At 53.9% G+C, this 17,468-nt stretch overlaps 3 protein-coding genes and 1 gene segment (V, D, J or C); 2 read left to right on the forward strand and 2 right to left on the reverse strand.

Moving 5' to 3' along the window:
- LOC308181546 (T cell receptor alpha variable 13-1-like) overlaps positions 1 to 11,153 on the reverse strand; it is a 40,779-nt gene extending 29,626 nt beyond the window's left edge. Inside the window, exons 1-2 of the V gene segment in view lie at positions 10,643 to 11,153; positions 9,815 to 10,146 (exon numbers count right to left, since the gene is read on the reverse strand).
- The window catches only part of LOC308181526 (M1-specific T cell receptor alpha chain-like), a 401,071-nt gene that overhangs the window by 237,609 nt on the left and 145,994 nt on the right, over positions 1 to 17,468 (reverse strand). The gene's annotated exons all lie outside the window — the stretch shown is intronic.
- On the forward strand, positions 75 to 2,407 carry LOC308181581 (feather keratin Cos2-3-like). Its single transcript, XM_080564970.1, has 2 exons — positions 75 to 685; positions 1,061 to 2,407. Exons 1-2 carry the CDS (start codon positions 587 to 589, stop codon positions 1,385 to 1,387), a joined length of 426 nt encoding a protein of 141 aa, XP_080421096.1. The 5' UTR covers positions 75 to 586; the 3' UTR covers positions 1,388 to 2,407.
- On the forward strand, positions 12,287 to 14,734 carry LOC308181538 (feather keratin Cos2-3-like). Its single transcript, XM_080564931.1, has one exon. The coding sequence runs from the start codon at positions 13,733 to 13,735 to the stop codon at positions 14,327 to 14,329; it is 597 nt and encodes a 198-aa protein (XP_080421057.1). The 5' UTR covers positions 12,287 to 13,732; the 3' UTR covers positions 14,330 to 14,734.

The following is a 17,468-nucleotide window of genomic DNA, read 5'->3' on the forward strand; positions in this document are numbered from 1 at the left end:
AATCCAAAACATAGCACCCTACCAGCTACTATGAGCTACTTAACTCTGTCCTAACTGGAACCAGGACAACATGAAAGGTTTACTTTCTGTCTACATTCATGTTCTTATTCCTTCTAACTAAAACAGACAATGTCCTGTTGGGCCTTTCTTTTGGGATCCAGAAAGAGCCCTGCACAACCTCTCGCCCCATACAGATATCCCTGGGTCAGAGCAGGAGGAGGCAAAACAGGCCATCAGGTTTTCCCTGTGGGCAGTGTCAGGAAGGGTAGGGTCACAGGCAGGAGCTGGGTCACCTGTAGGCAAAAGGGCCCCAAAGAGCCCCTAGGGAGTCACCCAAGCTGACCTCATTTGCCTTTCCTGGACTCTTCCAGCACGTGAGCTGAGTCTTCTGCCCACACTGATGTGTGTTGCCTGGAAATACTTGGGCCTCCCTACCAGCCACTCAGAAGTTGCCTTCTCTGGGGAAAGGGCATAAAGCAGGAAATGAAAAGCAGCATCACAGGAAGGCAACACACATCCCGTATCATTAGGTGGGATGTTTTGCATGCACGAGTAGCTTGTCAGAAAATAGTCCCTGCTTCAAGGGATGCCTCTGAACATGGGGCAGCTAAGGCCCACTATAAAAGCCAGCCCATCTCCGTGCTCTCTCATCCACTTCTCTGGCCTTCTTCTCCTTGGGAACAAGGTGAGTGTGAAGCCCCTTCTTGTCCCCCTCACTCTCCAAAAGCAGATCTCAACTACATGGACCTTTCAGCTGCTCTCAGCTGTGTTCCATGCCAAATCTTGGGGCTGCTGGTTGTGGGAGAGTCAAGGGGTAGAAGGTTTGTCATGGAGGAAGACTGGGCCTTTAGTATGATGGCTCCTGGGCTGGAGCCTAGAGTGTAGCCAGGCTCTGGTGGTTCTTTTTGGGCTCTGGCAGGGTGAGGCCAAAAAGCCCTGGCACATCCCTGCACAGCCTCCAGCTCACAGCACTGCCTGTGCCTTGGTTCCCTCAGGGTGTGGTGACATGCTTTTCCTCATGCATGCCCATGTTCTGCTTCCTCCCTGCCCTCTCTCCCAGGTGAACCTCCTGCCCCCAGACATGTCCTGCTACGACCAGTGCCGGCCGTGCCAGCCCTGCGGCCCGACCCCGCTGGCCAGCAGCTGCAACGAGCCCTGCGTCAGGCAGTGCCAGAACTCCACCATCGTCATTGAGCCCTCTCCTGTGGTGGTGACCCTGCCCGGCCCCATCCTCAGCTCCTTCCCACAGAACACTGCTGTGGGATCCTCCACCTCTGCTGCCGTTGGCAGCATCCTCAGCTGTGACGGAGTCCCCATCAACTCTGGGTGCTGTGACCTCTCCTGTATTACCAGCCGCTACTGTGGCAGCAGGTGCCGCCCCTGCTAAAGATGCCAGACAGTGCCCCAGACCAGGACCCTAGGAACTCAGAACATGCTGCTGGACAAAAATGGACGGAAGAACAGACTTTGTGCCGCTGTTTTAAGAGGAGCTGACCATTTCTGACTTGTCCTGTAAAGACAGGCAGGAAGGGGCCAGCCTGGATTCTATGACAACATGGCCGATGTATATCTATCCTGTTTTCCACACACTCTTTTCCTTTCTTTTCTTTCTTGCCCTCTGCTTTCCGTAAGGCCCCCAGAAACCAGCCTGGAGTGACCTGCTAGCCCCTCTCCACTTGTGGGCCAGGTAGATTGATGCCCTGTTGCAAGTCTGCCATTGGAAAAGCCGAACAGATTTTTGTCTGCTCCTGCTGTGCTACGATCTTGGGGCCTCCTCTTGGAGTCACCTCATTTCCCCCTGAGACTTGATAAACATTTGCAGCAACCCTGAGTGTGTCCCTGTGTGGTCTTTTCCTCTGAATACAGATGGCCAAGGGAGAAAACCGTTCCTTAGTGGGGAATAGGTTGAGGGCACTGCCTTATGCCTCTAGGCACTGGAATGCAGGACATACTGCAGCAATTCATCTTTCAGGCACTGTCTGTTGAAGCTGAGGAAGACATCCCTAGTTCTTCCACAGCCAATGGACACCAGTCCTTGACTTGTGACTTGTGACGTCTCCGCCTAGACAAGTGCTGTTGACATTGGAGGCCCCAGCTCTTGGGGAAGAGTGTTCCTCTTGCTTTGGGTGGAGCTGTGCTGGGGATGGAGGCTCAGACAAAGATGATCCCAAAGGATTGTAGAAACTGGGAATGGTTAATTGTCTTGGGGAAGACCCTCTATCTCTACTCCACTTTCACCTTTCCTCCACCACCTGGTCATGGGCATCATGTCTGGGCATGGAGAGCAGGTAGAGCTTCCCTGTGCATCCCCATCACCCTTCAACACAGCATCTGGCATGGCCCAGCTGTTGCCAAGATGTGTAGGGCTGAGGCGATCCACAAGTTCGTACTGCCTGATGTGACTACCAGTCACATCAGGTCACACACTGGAGCCCCCAGTCCCTGTGAAACCAGCTCTTTTTATGAAGGCAGGGCAAGGACAGGGACTGAAGCCCAAACATGCCCTCATGGCTGCTCGGTCTTGCTTTCTTTTCCCCAAGCATGGATCAGCTTTCATCAAGCCCTGGAACTCAGAGGCCCCATAGGTGGCACAACCCCACCATGCTCCAGAAAAGACATTCTGTGGGTGCAGATATCCCAGTGTCCGCTGAGACATAGCAGTGAGAATGGGACCTGAGTGTGCACTCAGCAGAATCTGTGTATGGGCCCTGAATGGCACAGGGCATGCATTGGCCCAACTACAGGGCACACACTGGGGGATCTTGTCTCAGGCATCAAGCTCCTCTGTCATTCCCAGAGCCGTGAGGATGAAGTGGCCCTTGTGCTCCAGGCAGCACCGCTACTCCCCAAAACCAGGCCAGGGCCTTCCCACATCTGCACACACCTCGGGGCCCTGTGGTGTGGGGGTACTTTGCTTTCACACAGACTGTACATGCTGCCAGTGCCACGGGACCAAGACGGAGGATGGGGCTATTGCTCCATGGTGTGAGGGTGGGGGGACCTCTCCACAGGCCAGGTTCTCTGGGAGGCAGTGCTGGCTCAAGTGGCAGCACAAGGGCAACAAGCATCAGAACCAAGACCACCAAAGCCCAGGATAACCTCTGCTCCCAGCTCTGTACTGACCCCTCACCCGGGGTCTCTGCACAAGCTCAGGCCTAGCATAGCCCTGCCCCAGCTCTGCTGCATGTGTGCCTGTGCCTGGCCTCGCCTAATCTTTTCAGCCTGGCCTGGCCAGCCTCCTAGATGGTGCAGGTCCATCACTGGATGGAGACTTTAGCCAGGCCTCTCTGGGGTCTGGCCTTAGCCTGCGCCCCAGCCCCAGCTCTCACCCAGGGACTGAGACCTTCTACACATAACACATCTATTGCCAGAGTTACAGCAATAATCAATAGGTGCTCCTGAGCCAGAATTGTCTCCTGGCTAACACTGAAGTCTGAGACGGAGGAGCACACTCACAATTTGGAGATTCAACTTTGTCTTGGAAACGACAAAATCCTTCTAGAGAACAGGTCAACTTGTTGATTCCATCTTTCCTATTCCCAGCCTGCAGCATAAGTTACCTGAGGAGAACAAGAACAACATTTTAAAAAGACGTTGTCCACATAGCATCTCGTTGTCTCTGAAAACCATAGAATAACAGAACTCTAGGATATCCTAAGTTAGAACAGACAAACAAGGATCATCAAGTCCATCTCCTCTAGCTTCACGCAGGATTATCTGCAAATGAAACCACAGGTCTGAGAGTGTTGTCTAAATGCTTCTTGACTCCAGGCAGGCTTGTTGCTGTGACCACTTCCATGGGGAGCCTTTTTGAGTGCCTTAACTCACTTGCCATTCACTGCTTGGTAAAGAATATATATATTGACAGAAACGTCCTCAGAGAATGGGAACTGTGATGGGGTGGGAGCCATAAGAAGGAAATGTCTTGTGGTGAGTGAAAGACAAGGGAAAAGGGAACGTGTTTGGATACAGTCAAGGATCTTGCTCAGCATTATAGCCCCACAGGCCAGGCTCAGAAGGGGCCCAGCACCAGAGCAGAAACGGACAATGGTGTTCCTGGTACCCCCTCCGCACCCATGCTCCTAAGGTGAGCAGGAAGCAAAGTTTCTTTCAGGGGCTGGTCACTCCCCACAGTGACAAAGGGGGGCCATTCCCCATAGCCTTCAGAGAGATGAGGAGAAGGTAATGACAAAGAGGATGATGTGCCAGCCGGGATGGTCTGTTAAGCTCAGAAGAATGAATTCAGCCCCAAAGGTCCTGTTCTCCTTTGCCATGGCTCTAAGGTTTCAGAAGGGGATGATGTCAGACTGAGGTTTCATGTTGTAATTTCAGCAGTAGTAATTTGAGACAAGGCTGAGGCTGGTGCTGCCTTCCGCGAGAGCACAGAGGAAAGAGGGCCCATGGCTGCCCCCTGCTGGGAGCTGCCTCGGCCAAGCTTTTCTTTCTCCGGGTTGCTTCAATTCTTGCTCTTGCAAGCAAACAAAAGAGTTTCCTCAAGTCTGAGGACATCAAAACACCACATTCAACATGCTTTGTGAGACAGAGGAAGCTTCATCAGCACAGCCTCGTTTCTCCTGCCAGGTCTCGGCATTTGCAGCCTGCAGGACACCCAGCTTGTCCCAGACATGCAATCCCCCACTGCCGCAGGAGCTGGTCATTATGACACTGCTCCCTGTGCAGGGGCTGAGGATGATCACACATGCCTCCAGCTCCCCTGAGGAGACATCAACAAACTCAGTGGGCTGTAAGTCTTCATTTATCTCTTGCTCTGATTGCTTGCTGTGATGAACATGGAGAGCTCTTGGGCCTTTGGCACTAAGGGCTGCTCTATTTGTTCTGTCCCTTAGGCACAGGCTTTGGACATGGACTGGCTGAAGGTCTGGAGAAAACCTGGTGGCTGGGATGCAAATCCAATTTATTGACTGACTCATTGAAGAGAGAGAAGAACCCTGCAAATCTCTGTCAGAACTACTTCTAGGGGTCTCTGGGCTGGGCTGGCCAGGGCTCGAAGCAAGCTGCTTTATCATGGGCTGGCAGGAATTTACTCACCCTGGGGCTGAGGGGCTGAGAGCCAGCCCCTAGGGGAGTCTCATTTCCCAGCAGACTCTGTCCTATTCTGTCAGACCGGGAAGAGGGGAAAGTAGAGCCCTGCGGTCCAGGTCAGCCAGTCGGGGTCAGCCCTCTCTGCTCAGCCACAGACACCATCCCGTTTGAGAAAGAGAATATGGCTGTCAGCTCTTGGAGTGAACAGGGGAAGCAGCGCAGCCAGGGGAGAGCTGAGGGCCCCATCCCAGAGCTCTGCCTTGCACACACACATCCCCTCCCCATCCGGGGTTGTTGCTCAGCCAGGGCAGCTCCGTGCACCAGGGTGTCACTCACAGCACAGAGGTACAAGGCGCTGTCAGAGAGCTCAACTCCCTTCAGCCGCAGAACACTGTATTTCCCATCAGTGTTCAGCTCCGTGGTGAAACGGTCCTTCTGCTTGGTGCCCTTTCCTGCTTGATAAGAAATCAGCTGAGGGGCTTTTCCCTTCTTCTGCTGGTACCAGAATAAGCTCTGAAAGTTGGAGCTCTGGTATGTGCAATTGGTCTGGAAGGTGTTTCCCTGTTCCACGGTGACTTGTCCTTCTTCCTGGGAGACGGACACCTGCCCCATGGTTCCTGGAAGAAAGAGAAGGTCAGCAGCTCTGTGGGGAAATCTCCAGGCAGCCAAACAGGAGTGAATTGAGACCTGTGGGAGATAAGTCTCCCTGTCCTTTACTGGGCTGAAGGGTCCTGAGGCCTGGGCACAGCAAGGTGGTTTGGGGGCAGAGCTCAGAGCTCCCTGGCCAGAGCGGACCCTGAGGAGAGCTGTGCTGTGTGCCTGCTCCTCCTGCCTGCTCTCCTTCTGCCCAGAGGACCAGGGCACAGCCTGTCATGCCTGGCTTTGTGTGCTGGGTCCAGCATCCTCCAGCAGGTTGAGGCACCCGTGCAGCTACTGGGAAAAGGTTCAACCTGCTTCCTCATCCCTCTCATCTCAGGGGCCTCCAAGGCCCATCAGTACACACAAAGCTGAGGTGAGTGGTGGCAGGAGGGAGCCCTGGCTGTGGAGACAAGCAGGAGGACATTGGAGGCCATGGCAGGAACACATCAGGCAGAACACATCAGGCAGAAGACAGACTGGACACCCTGGTAATATCCATGGGAGGAGAGCTTTCATGTCCCTGTATCCACTTGGACACAATCCGGCTGTTTCTGTAGGAAAGGGAGAAATGAGGGACTGCAGAGACTGATGAAATCTTCTCTGGTGACAGTAGGTGGACCAGAAGAGAGAGGCAGAAATAAAAGGACAGAAAGTACAAGAAAAAAAAAAAAAAAAGGAGACGCGCCTCAGGTCTCTCCTCTCTGCATTTTCTTCTCATTTTGAAGAATAACAGCATCTTGAAGGAACCGGTCCAAGAACCAGAAATGGGAGCCAACATTTACCAACATTTTCCCTGTGATTCAAGAGTTGGTCCCCACATAAACATGGTAAGGCTGATGAGGGCTTCCTGGGGAAAGAAGATTTATGTCTTGATTAAAAGCCAGCACTTACCCAGCAGTTGCCCCAGGAAGGCAGTGAGGACGAGATACCCGCGGTGCATGCTGAGACCGACCCTCCTGTTTGCTGAGGGAGAGAGAGTCAGAAAAGCACCTCCCAGCCCCGAGAGAACAGAGCTGCCGGAAATGACTCTGCTGGGGGAACAAGGGGAGATTCAGTGACGAGAAATGTTCTGGTCTGACTGTGCCCAAAATGCCCCCTGGGGTTTCTCCCTCCTCCAGCAGGAGCAACCATTGAGGATTGTCACAGTCAGGGGTCCTGGGAACTCTGGGGGCCACATCAGGGGAAGGGGCTGCTCTCATCTCCTCTCCCAGAGGGGTCCTCACCTCCCCAGCTACAACTGCCTTCTCTTCTGCACACGCACTGTTTGGCCATGGCTGATGTCAGGGCAGTCTTGCCCACTGAGCTTGTTCTTTTTACCCTGGGGCCCTCAGGTGCATGGGGATGTTCCTATTTCCTGTGTGAGGAGAAGACACCTCGATTTCTCTCCCACATCCCCAGAAAGAAGGGAGGAACCATGCTACGCAGCAGCCCAGGGTTTCTGGCTGTGTCCTGTTCTGGTGGGATAACGTAGCATTTGCAAGAGGAACGGGGCTCCAGTGTGGTGTGGGATGTCACAAGCCCAGAGGGGACAAGGACAACCTGTTCCATAGGCTAAAGGGTGGGGAGTCATCAGGGAAAAGCATGTGGGTTCAGTGGGTCACGTGCACTCACACTGATGGGCCACAGGGGGCACCCACCCACGACCACATTCCTGGCACTCTCTGCTTCCCTGATGCTTGGGCCGCCTCTATCACCACCCCTAACACCTTGTCTGGCTTGGCAGCACCTGGCTAGTTGTGTTGTCTTCCCCCATACCTCCCTCAGCACACCTCAAACGTGGAGCTCTCAGACACCCAAAGGAATGACACTCCAAGCCCTGCAGACCCCAACTGTTCCTTTTATACCCCCCAGGCAGTGTGAACTTTCTCCCTCTCTCAAAAAAATTTACCGCACGAAGCAGTGAATCCTCTTCACTGCCTGTGGAGTCCTGATACAGAAGGAGATTGTTCATGGAGAAGCTTGGGATCTGCATGGCAGCTCACCGGTGTAGCTACAGAGCTCTGCTGTGCTGTACAGAGCTGTGCAGTCCACATTCTTTGGCACGTGGCAGTGAGCATGTGGCGAGTCTGCAGGAGTGAAGCAACGTGTTGTTTGACGAATAGAGTTGTCCATTTCTAAGAAGAATTACACAAAATCCCAGAAAATTTCCAAAGATAACAATGCCAGTGAATCTCGGCAGGAGCAGGAGCTGCAGCATGTGCCTTGCCCTGACAAGTGGTCTGTCTTATGTTCCTTTGGTAAACTCCACCGCAACCACTCCCTCGCTCCCCCTGCTCAGAAGAACTAGGGGAGAAGAAAGAAATTTGATATAAGGGAAAAGTAAGAGAGAAAAATAAGCAAGGGCCGCACAGAAGCACAGAGTGAAAAGAAAATTATTCTCTACTTCCCCTCAAAAAGTGATGTCTGGCCATCTCCTGGGAAGCAGGGCCTCAATACTCATAGCGGTCGTTTGGGAGGACAGATGTCTTCATAATGAGAGCTCCCCCCTTTCCTTCCTCTTTCCCAACTTTTATTGTTGAGTGTGACATCACATGGTATGGAATATCCCTTTGGTTGGTTTAGGTCAGCTGCCCTGGTGATGTCCCCTCCTTTGCCTATGCTATTCCCTTTTTCTTTCTTGTGTTACCTCCAGCTAATGGTATTTTAATCAGTACTGGAAGGCCACCCTTGCTGGCATCCATCTACATTCACAATCCACCCTCAAGAAAACAATTAAAGTCACAATTTCTAGTTCGAATTTTTCATGTTCCAGACTGTGCGCATTGCCTTGTGTTCTTTTACTTGTTCAAGAAGAGTTCGGCTCCATTTGGCTCTCGAATATATCACCTAGGAACGCAATATGAATAGACAGCTGAAAAACAAAGATTAGGAGTATTCTAATGTGAACTCACCGTGTACTATCCTAATTACAAGAGTAAAAATCACGCCCCTGTGCTGGGAGACCCTGGCCCAACAAAGGACCCTTCCTCTCTGAGGATGCGCAGAATGATTCTGTCATGGCAGCACTATGCTAATCATGTAACCATTTGGAGGGGTGGCGATTGTACAAACATGCAAATGTATTGAGAACGGGTTTTATGAAAGCTGAACAAAAAGTCTTAAGAGGTGCCAGGTTTGTGGGAAACCACCAGGTACCCAGACTTGAACTATTCTGAAATAAACAATCTCTTGACCTTGTGTGTGGATTGGCTCATAGTACACCGGGTAACAAATCTGGACTTTTTACCCGGTTGTGTCTCCTCCCACCTTCACCTGCACCTCCAGCCTCCTTGGTGGAGGGTAGCGTGAGAAGCTGAAAAGTCCTCGACTTCGTCTAAGCACTGTTCTGCAACAGCCAAAACATCTGTATCTTTGGCTGATAATTCCCTTTTCAACCTTCTGTTTTCTTCCTCTAAACTTCCAGCCCATTCCTTCTCAATTTTCCACGTTGCAGCTAACAACCAGCACACTCCTTCCTTCCTTTTGTCTTTCCTTACCATACACGCATCCTTCCATTTATTAAATTCATTCCCTGAGGCATTTGGATTGTGGTGTATTGACCTTAGCCACTCCTGCTTTGCATCTTGCCATCCATTTCCAAGAAAACCCTTCCACAGTGTGGCCCATTTATCAAGGGAACCATTCCTTATTCTAACACAAGGATCCTGCTGACTACACCCAGGTCTGTCTCCCAACACTACAGAGCACTGGCAGGTTCTTTAGGGATCCTTGGCAGAAGGAGGACTGGCCACAGGTTGTGGTTATAACTAGAGATTTATTATTACATAAGAAATTACTAGAAATACTAAAAATTACTACAAAATCCTAAAGATTACTACAAATAAATTACTAGTTGAATTACTAGAGTGATAACACTAATGCCCTTTCTCACCACAATGGTGGGTGTCTCCACATGCTGGGGCCAGTGAGAGGGAGAGACAAGGGGGCAGGGGTGCACCTTAACAGCCCCCTTCCACATTATGGATATTTGCCTTACTGTTGGTTATGCTAACCACACTGCCAGGCATCAGGAGCAGGGGCTGCCACTCACACCTGGCTCACCACAAGCCCCACGTGTCCTTGTTGGGCAGGCTCAGCTCAGAGCTCCATGCAAACTGTGATGAGAGGGAGCTGCTCCTCACAGCACCCGCACCTTCCTGTATAAAGCTGCATGCTGCAGGCACCAGTGTGGTTTCAGCGCACACAGGTAGACAGCGCTGTCCTGGAGCTTGGCATCTTGCACGTGGAGAAGCACCTGGGAGTTCTCCACGGAGAGCACAGAGGAGATCCTCCCGGAATGCACATGAGGCTTGAACTTGCTCACCTGCAGCAAGAACTGAGGGGACTGGGTCAGGCGCTGCTGATACCAGAAGATGTAGGGAGCAGAGCTGCTGGTGGAGAAATTGCAGTGCAGAGTTGCATTGTGTCCCACCTGGATGGTGGTTTCTTGTGCAAACTGCAGCACAGAGTCCTTCTGTGCATGACCTGCAAAGCCAGAACAGCATTTCAGCACTGCTTGAAGGTGTGTCTGTTCTCCCCCTTTCTCTCCTGTCTCTCTCATTTCACCAGCTTGCTCACTGTCTCCTCTCTCCATCTCCCTTTTCAGGGGCTTTAAAATGCTGAGCTAAGTACACATGCAATCTTCTTTCTGCAGATGCTGTTTAATTCCCATACCCAAGTCTGTCAGCTTACCGACTTTTTAGCAGTACCTCGCCAGGCTTTGAGTCCATACATACCTATCAACAATGCATGTAAGAATGCTAGGCATCTGCAAAGGAAAAGTCTAGATGCTTATTCCTCCCTGCACACTTATTGCTCCTGACATCTCCCAGACTGTCTCCTTTACTGGTCTGCAGCCCCTGCTCTCCCTACAGAAAACACTTGCAGTTCTTCCAGGGAGGCAGGACTCCAATTTCCCCCCTCCAGAAATGATGGGATGCCATCTTGCCCCTAGCTTGCCCTCCTGAAAGTCACATCTCACCAAAGTCTGACAGTGCCATCAAGGCTGCCAGAAAAAGCAGGACCATGTCACGCTCTCGCCTTCACAGGGTGCCCACGGAGTGCCCGGAAAGAGGGAGCTCAAGCTTGCGAGTTCACTTCCCCCTCTGCCAGCTCAAAGCAGCCTCTGAACCTCAGCACAGAGGGTGGAGCAAAGCTCTCCCCCTGCTGCTCCTTGGGGCACACCTCTGCCACAGCAAGGCTCTCAAGAGAGGGATGGACCAGTGGTTAAAGCAGTCAGAAAGGAATCCAGCCAGTCTTTGCTGTGCCCCAGGTTCCCCATTGCCAGTCACAGGTTTTCCAGCACCGCGAGCTTCACACTTGTGCCGTTAGCTCACAGCTGCAGGCCTGTGAAGGCTAGGACATTTCACTTGGTCAGCGGTAAGGCAAAAGAACACCAACATGGCCACTGTGTGCTTCCCTCTTTTTGCCCCTTCTGGCAGGTGGGCAGCCCCAGCAAGGGGCAAGTGTCCCCAGTGGTTTCCCGCTGCCATCCTGAACCTGGCCAGACACAGAGGCCTGCACCCAGCTCTACTGTCAGTGGAGAAGGGATGCCTTTTGCTGCCCTTCTTCCCTGTCCCTGTCCTCTTCTTCCCTAGGGGCTGCGTGGATGGAGGTAGGACCAGGCACAGACCCAGGTACCCAACTTTCTCTGCCAGTCTGGTTATACTTCACCTCTTCCCTGGGCAAGGGGGAAGGCTCTGCAAGGAAATATCTCCATTGACAGAGCCAGCTCAGAAAGCCCCCCCCAGGCAGAGCCTCAGTCTCCCTCTGGCAGGGAAGGACGCCCCACCACAGCCCTCTGCTCAGCAGTCAGCACCTCTGCACACACAGACAGGAGTGAATCCTGCTCCAAGGGCACACCTTCAACGGCGCTGACTAGTGCAGCAAACTCCTCAACGCCTCAGTCCTTTGGCAAGATCCAAGGTTCCAAAAGGTGTCACTAGAGGCAGTGTCCAGCACAGACATTTGTTGTGTTGCCAGGACGTCATCTCAGCGCCAGAGGTGCTGGATTTGGGCTTGGGACAAAGCCTGTACAACAAGCTCCTGAAACGAGACCACTGCAGAAAACGAAGGAAACCCAGCGTGGCTGTTCCGATGTTCCCTCGGGCCCGTGCTGTTTAACTCCGGGCCCTGCAAGGGGACTTCCAAGCACCGGCAGCGCCCCCACGTGGCTCCGGCTGTGGCTGTGCCCCCGCCTCGCCCCCGCCCCACCTGCCCGGCCCCACGCACTGCGGGGCACCCCCTGACCCCCCCAGCTCCGCAGGCCGTTGGCTGCCTTTGCTGCAAGGGCGCGCTGCTGGCTCGTGTGTGGCTGGGTGCCTCCTGCACCCAAAACCCTTTCCTGAGGCTCTGCTTCCTCGGCAGCCAGCCCCCACCCCGCATTACTCTGGGGGTGCTTCCTGCCCAAGAGGAAAATCCTTTTCTTTGCTCCTTTGCACCATCCTGAGGCTCTGGTCAGCCCCCTTCTGCAGCCTTCCTGCATTCTCCGAAGCCCCCTTGTGACCTATGCTGTCACCACCTGTGTGCCCCGGTTGGGGACCATGCACAAACTGGTCAGGGCCCTGGGAAGGCCTCCCAAGAACTATGAACATGGTGTTTGGTCGTCAGCCATGCTGAAGCACTCCAAATGCTGAGCATCTATCTGGCACAAGCGGAGGATCAGTTTACTCTTGGCACTGTGTGATCCCTTTGCTGTGAAATCCCACACAGGGAGGAGCGACAGCTGCCCCTGTGCCTTCAGGAGAACCAGCCTGACGTGGGCTGGATGGGAATCTGTGCCCTCTGCGATGCATTTCTGAGACAATGCTGGCAGGCCTTTATAGACAGGTGTGAGGAGATGGGCCTGGCTCCAGCACTGACTCCCAGGAGGACCTGGCAGTGTCCAGGGGTGGAAATCCCTCATGATAAAGGGGAAACAAGGACACACGCATGTGCTCATCTATACCTGCATGGAGTCATGCACAAATCTGTGCACCCACGTGCGTTCACGCTAAGCCATCTGCACACAAGTTTTCACAAGACAAGAGCAGATGTGTGAACACAAGCAAGCAGGCCCTCAGGTGAGTGCACAAGGTGAGCCTGTGAGGAGAGGTGCTATATTCTGGAATGGTGGAATTGAGGATCCTGAGCACAGCGAGGAGGAAGCACAACAGACTTCATGCCCTGGACTTCTGGAGAGCAGACTTTGGCCTGCTCAGACGTCTGCTTGGAAGTGTACCATGATACAAAGCCCTGACGGGGAGATGGGCCCAAGAAGGCTGGTTAATATTCAAGGATCACCTCCTCCAAGCTCAGGAGCGATGCATCCCAACAAAGACAGAGTCAGGCAAAATGCCAGGAGACCTGAGTGGATGAACATGGAGCAACTGGCTAAACTCAAACATGACAGAGAAGGCCATAGAAGGTGGGAGCAAGGACAGGTAACCTGGAAAGAATACAGAGACATTGTCTGATGAGTAAGTTAGGAGAGCTCAATCTGCTCTAATTAGATTAGAGAGCTTATCTCTGCTCTGCTTCACTGAGACCCCACCTGGAGTGCTGTGTTCAGCTTTGGGGCCCCCAGCATGAGAAAGATATAGACCTGTTAGAGTGGGTCCAGAGGAGAGCCATGAAGATGATCAGAGGGGACCCGTCCAGCACTTCCGGTGAGTCTTCTGCCCTCACTGATGCATTCCTGCCCTAGAAATCCTTGGACATTTCATCCCAGCACTCTAAAGAATCCATCACTGCGGTATGGCCATGGCCTAGATCTGGAAATGAAAAGGCAGCAGTGCAGGAAACCAACACACAGACCATAACATCTGTTGGAACGGTTTGCATTCAAGATGAGCTTGTCAGAAAATTGTTACCTCTGCCAAGGTTGCCCCTGGGCCTGCGGCAATGAAGTACCAGTATAAAAGGCAGCCCAGCTCCCTGCTCTCTCATCCAATTCTCTCGCCTCATCCTCCTCGGGAACCAGGTGAGTCTGAAGCCCTCTCTCCTCCTCTTCTGAACTAGAAGGGATCTTGCATCAATAGACATCACATCTGATGGTGGTTCAGTGCTATGCTGGGTCTTGGAGTTCTTTGCCATGGGAGAGGGGTGGAGAGAGACATTCTGTGTAGAGAGAGGCTGGGACATGGTGCTGAGGCAGCTTTTTGGATTACGCGCTACGGGATTGTCTCATTGGTTCAGGCTGCTCTTTGAAGGGCCCTGTCAGGACAAAGCGATGAGAACCATGAGCCTCCTGGCACAGCCTCCACATCCACCCTCAACAGTTGTCTTGGCTCCTTTGTTTTGGGTAACAGGGCTGCTCCTCACCTACCCACGCGCTCTGCTTCCTCTCTGCCCTCTCTCCCAGGTGCATCTCCAGCCCCAAGACATGTCCTGCTACAACCAGTGCCTGCCATGCCGGCCCTGTGGCCCGACCCCACTGGCCAGCAGCTGCAACGAGCCCTGCGTCAGGCAGTGCCAGAACTCCACCGTCGTCATTGAGCCCTCTCCTGTGGTGGTGACCCTGCCCGGACCCATCCTCAGCTCCTTCCCGCAGAACACCGTTGTGGGATCCTCCACCTCTGCTGCCGTTGGCAGCATCCTCAGCTGTGACGGAGTCCCCATCACCTCTGGCTGCTGTGACCTCTCGGGCATTTCCAGCCGCTACGGTGGCAGAAGGTGCCTGCCCTGCTAAAGCCACTGGCCATGGCCCTGGGGTTCCAGCACGACCATGGTGCTGGACAATAGAAGGAGTAATCTTCAGGCCATTGCTTGCAGAATGACTGACTTTCCTCACCTCCTCTGGCAGACATTGGCAGGAGCCAGACCAGAGGCTACCCCGAGATTTCTCAAAACATGCCCCATGTCTCTCCTTCCATCCCTCCACCTACCTCTTTCTCTCCCTTTTCTTTGTGTTCTTCTTCTCCCATGGGCTGTGGGGCTCCTCAGAGACCGCCCTCCCACTGCGGTAACAGCAGACACATGCCCTGCATGATCTGCGCCATGGGCAAGGGACGCTGCCTCTCAGTAGGCCCTGGTGATCCCTGCACTGAGGGGCCTCTGCTCAGAGTGACCTGCTTTTCCTCTGTACACTCATTAAAGATTTCTGCATCCCAGACTTGGCTGTAGATGTTATTTTCCCTCCGTGTATGCCCTCTTGAGCTGCCCAGGGAGAATGGTTTTGCCCTTGCTGGGTACAAGATGGGTGTTTAAGTAGCCTCTTCCCCACCCCCAGAAGAATGGGAGGTTGCGACACGCTGCAGAGAGTTCTCTCTTGGGCACTGCCCCTTGCAGCTGCAGAAGACATCCCTGGCTTTCACAGAGCAAGGGGCAATCTACCCTTGCCTTGCAGCGTCTCTGCCCACAGCTCCCCCTGTCCTGCAAACAGAGAGCACAACCTCTGCTGTCCTCACGGGAAAAGCTATGAGTCTGTGGGAGGCTGTGGAGCCTGAGCACCCTGCAGGCTCTTAGGAACGGGCTTCCTCTTGCTCAGGACAGTGCTGTGCGGGGTAAGCAGGTGGGGACAGAAGACGGATGGCAGATGTGGGGAATGGGTGGAATAAGTGCAGGGATGCCCCACCGCTTCTACTCCACCTTCATCTCCCCTCTTTTGCCCCACCTCGGGGCTATGGCCAGCACACATGGGCATGTGCGGCAGGAACATGTGTCCCATGAGGCCCAACTGCCCCCAGCACAGCACTTCGCAGGGCCCAGGTGGTGGCACACATGCAGGACCGACCCCCTTCACAAGTCAGCATTGGTGTTAGCCGTAATGGACCATACACGGCAATCTCCAGTCCCTGAGGACCCTGCACCCCCATGGGCTGGCTCAGTGCAAAGACAGCAAGCAGTTTGCATGCCCCCACGCTGCTCTGTGCTGCCCACTTGCCCCCAACCATGCAGCAGCTTTCCTCAGGCCCAGGACCTGCACTCACAGGGACTTCCTCACATTCCTTTCCACTTTTCCTGACCGTTTGGTTTGCTCCCACTCAGGCAGAAGGTTGTTTCTCTCTTTCTTCTTTCCTTTATGTAGAGGCTATCTTCAGGATGTTTGCAGCGCTCTGGTGCCCAGCTGCACTTCAAGGATGCCCATTGTTTCCAGGCCCAGTTCGACTGCTGGCAGACATTTTTCCTGTCAGTGCTTTGCAGCCCCCTGATGTCTGCAGTTTCTCATTAGAGCCTGGTTACCTCTGTAACAGCTCCCATCAGCAGGGCACCCTGTCCCTGCTCGATTACAGAGCTGTTTCCTTAGAGATCCACGTATGGCCCTGCTTGGTACAGCCTTGTCATGTCCAGAAGGAATCAACCATGCAGGCAAGAGAGAAGAGCCAAAGGTGTGCTGGGGTGGACCCTTTGTCTTTCCTGGTGTCAGAGGAATGGAATCAGCCACAGCTGCAAGAGAACGTAACCAGTCTAGCCCAAGTGAAGGAATGGCACTGCCAGGGCTAAGGTGTGGGGTAGACCACAGGAAAGAGACCCAGGCAGAGCTCTGACAAACATTTCTGGTTTGTTGGGATGGCCCATTGCCCTGGAAGGGCTTGGCCTGTGTTGCAACTCAATACAGGACTGGTAGATCCTGGAGACATTGGTTTCTTAATTGCCCTACTGTTTATTCCCTACCTTCAATGCCCCAGGAGACAGTATGTCAACCTTGGGTGAAGGTCTGGGCACGTGTCATTGGAAAATGGATAAAACTGTGGGTGGGATCTGCTTCTGTGTTTGCACAAGGCAGCTTAGCTTGGATGAGACACCCACTAAGCTGAGCAAACCCCTTTGCTGTGAAATTCCTCATGTGGAGCTACCCCTTTGCCTTCAGGAGAACCAGCCTGACGTGGGCTGGATGGGAATCTGTCCCCTCTGCGATGCATTTCTGAGGCAATGCTGGCAGGCCTTTATAGACAGGTGTCAGGAGATGGGCCTGGCTCCGGCACTGACTCCCAGGAGGACCTGGCAGTGTCCAGGGGTGGAAATCCCTCACTGACAGGCACTATCAGGAGCCTCACAGCAGTCTGCTTCTCCTATACATCCCAAGGTGTTCGATGGACAGCCACGCTGAGGCACTCCAAACATTGTTACCTTGAATTAAACCAAGGACCCAAACTGTCCTGACACGGTCCTTGCTGGGGCCTGAAGTTGGCAGTACCAGAGGGTGATTGTTGCAGCGTGAGGAAAAGGAGGGCTCAGGAGAAAGGAGCTGTGTTTCAGTGCCTCTTCCCTGGACACGTCTCTGCCAGGCTGGTGCCATCTCCGTTCAGCTACACCCAGGCTCCAGACCCTTTCAGCAGAACTGGAGTGCCTTGGAGGGGCCGGGCTGGCGGGGGAACCCCCGGGGCTGCGGGGCGAGGTGGTCCCGGCGGGCGGAGCGGCAGCGCCCCCTGGGGGCTGTGCCCCTGCCTCGCCCCCGCCACACACGCCCGGCCCCGCCCGCCACGGTTCCTGCCCGGCCGCAGCCCCGGCTCCTCTCCCCGTGGCTCTCAGGGCGCAGTAATACACCGCCGCGTCCCGAAGCCGGGGCTGGGCGAGCCACAGGGCGCTGGACCGGCGGTCTGCTGCCACCCACAGCCACCCCTCCGGGTCTGACACTGGTCTGGAGTCTTTGCGGCTGCTCACGAGGAATGCGGGGCCTCGGCCCGGGAGCTGACGGTACCACTGGATGTACTCGCCGGTTTGGATGTTGGGGTGTGAGCAGGTGATGTTGATGCCGGTGCCATCCCTGGTCTCTGCCCACGGCTCCTGCTGCACCTGGGCTCTGCCTGTAGCCACTGCCAAGAAGAAAAGGAGGAGACAACTCAGAAAAGGGCTTTTCTACTACTGAAATTGTCATGTGGGGGGAG

The sequence above is a fragment of the Anser brachyrhynchus genome (assembly GCF_964034855.1).
Source record: "Anser brachyrhynchus genome assembly, chromosome: 22".
Lineage (NCBI taxonomy): Eukaryota > Metazoa > Chordata > Aves > Anseriformes > Anatidae > Anser > Anser brachyrhynchus.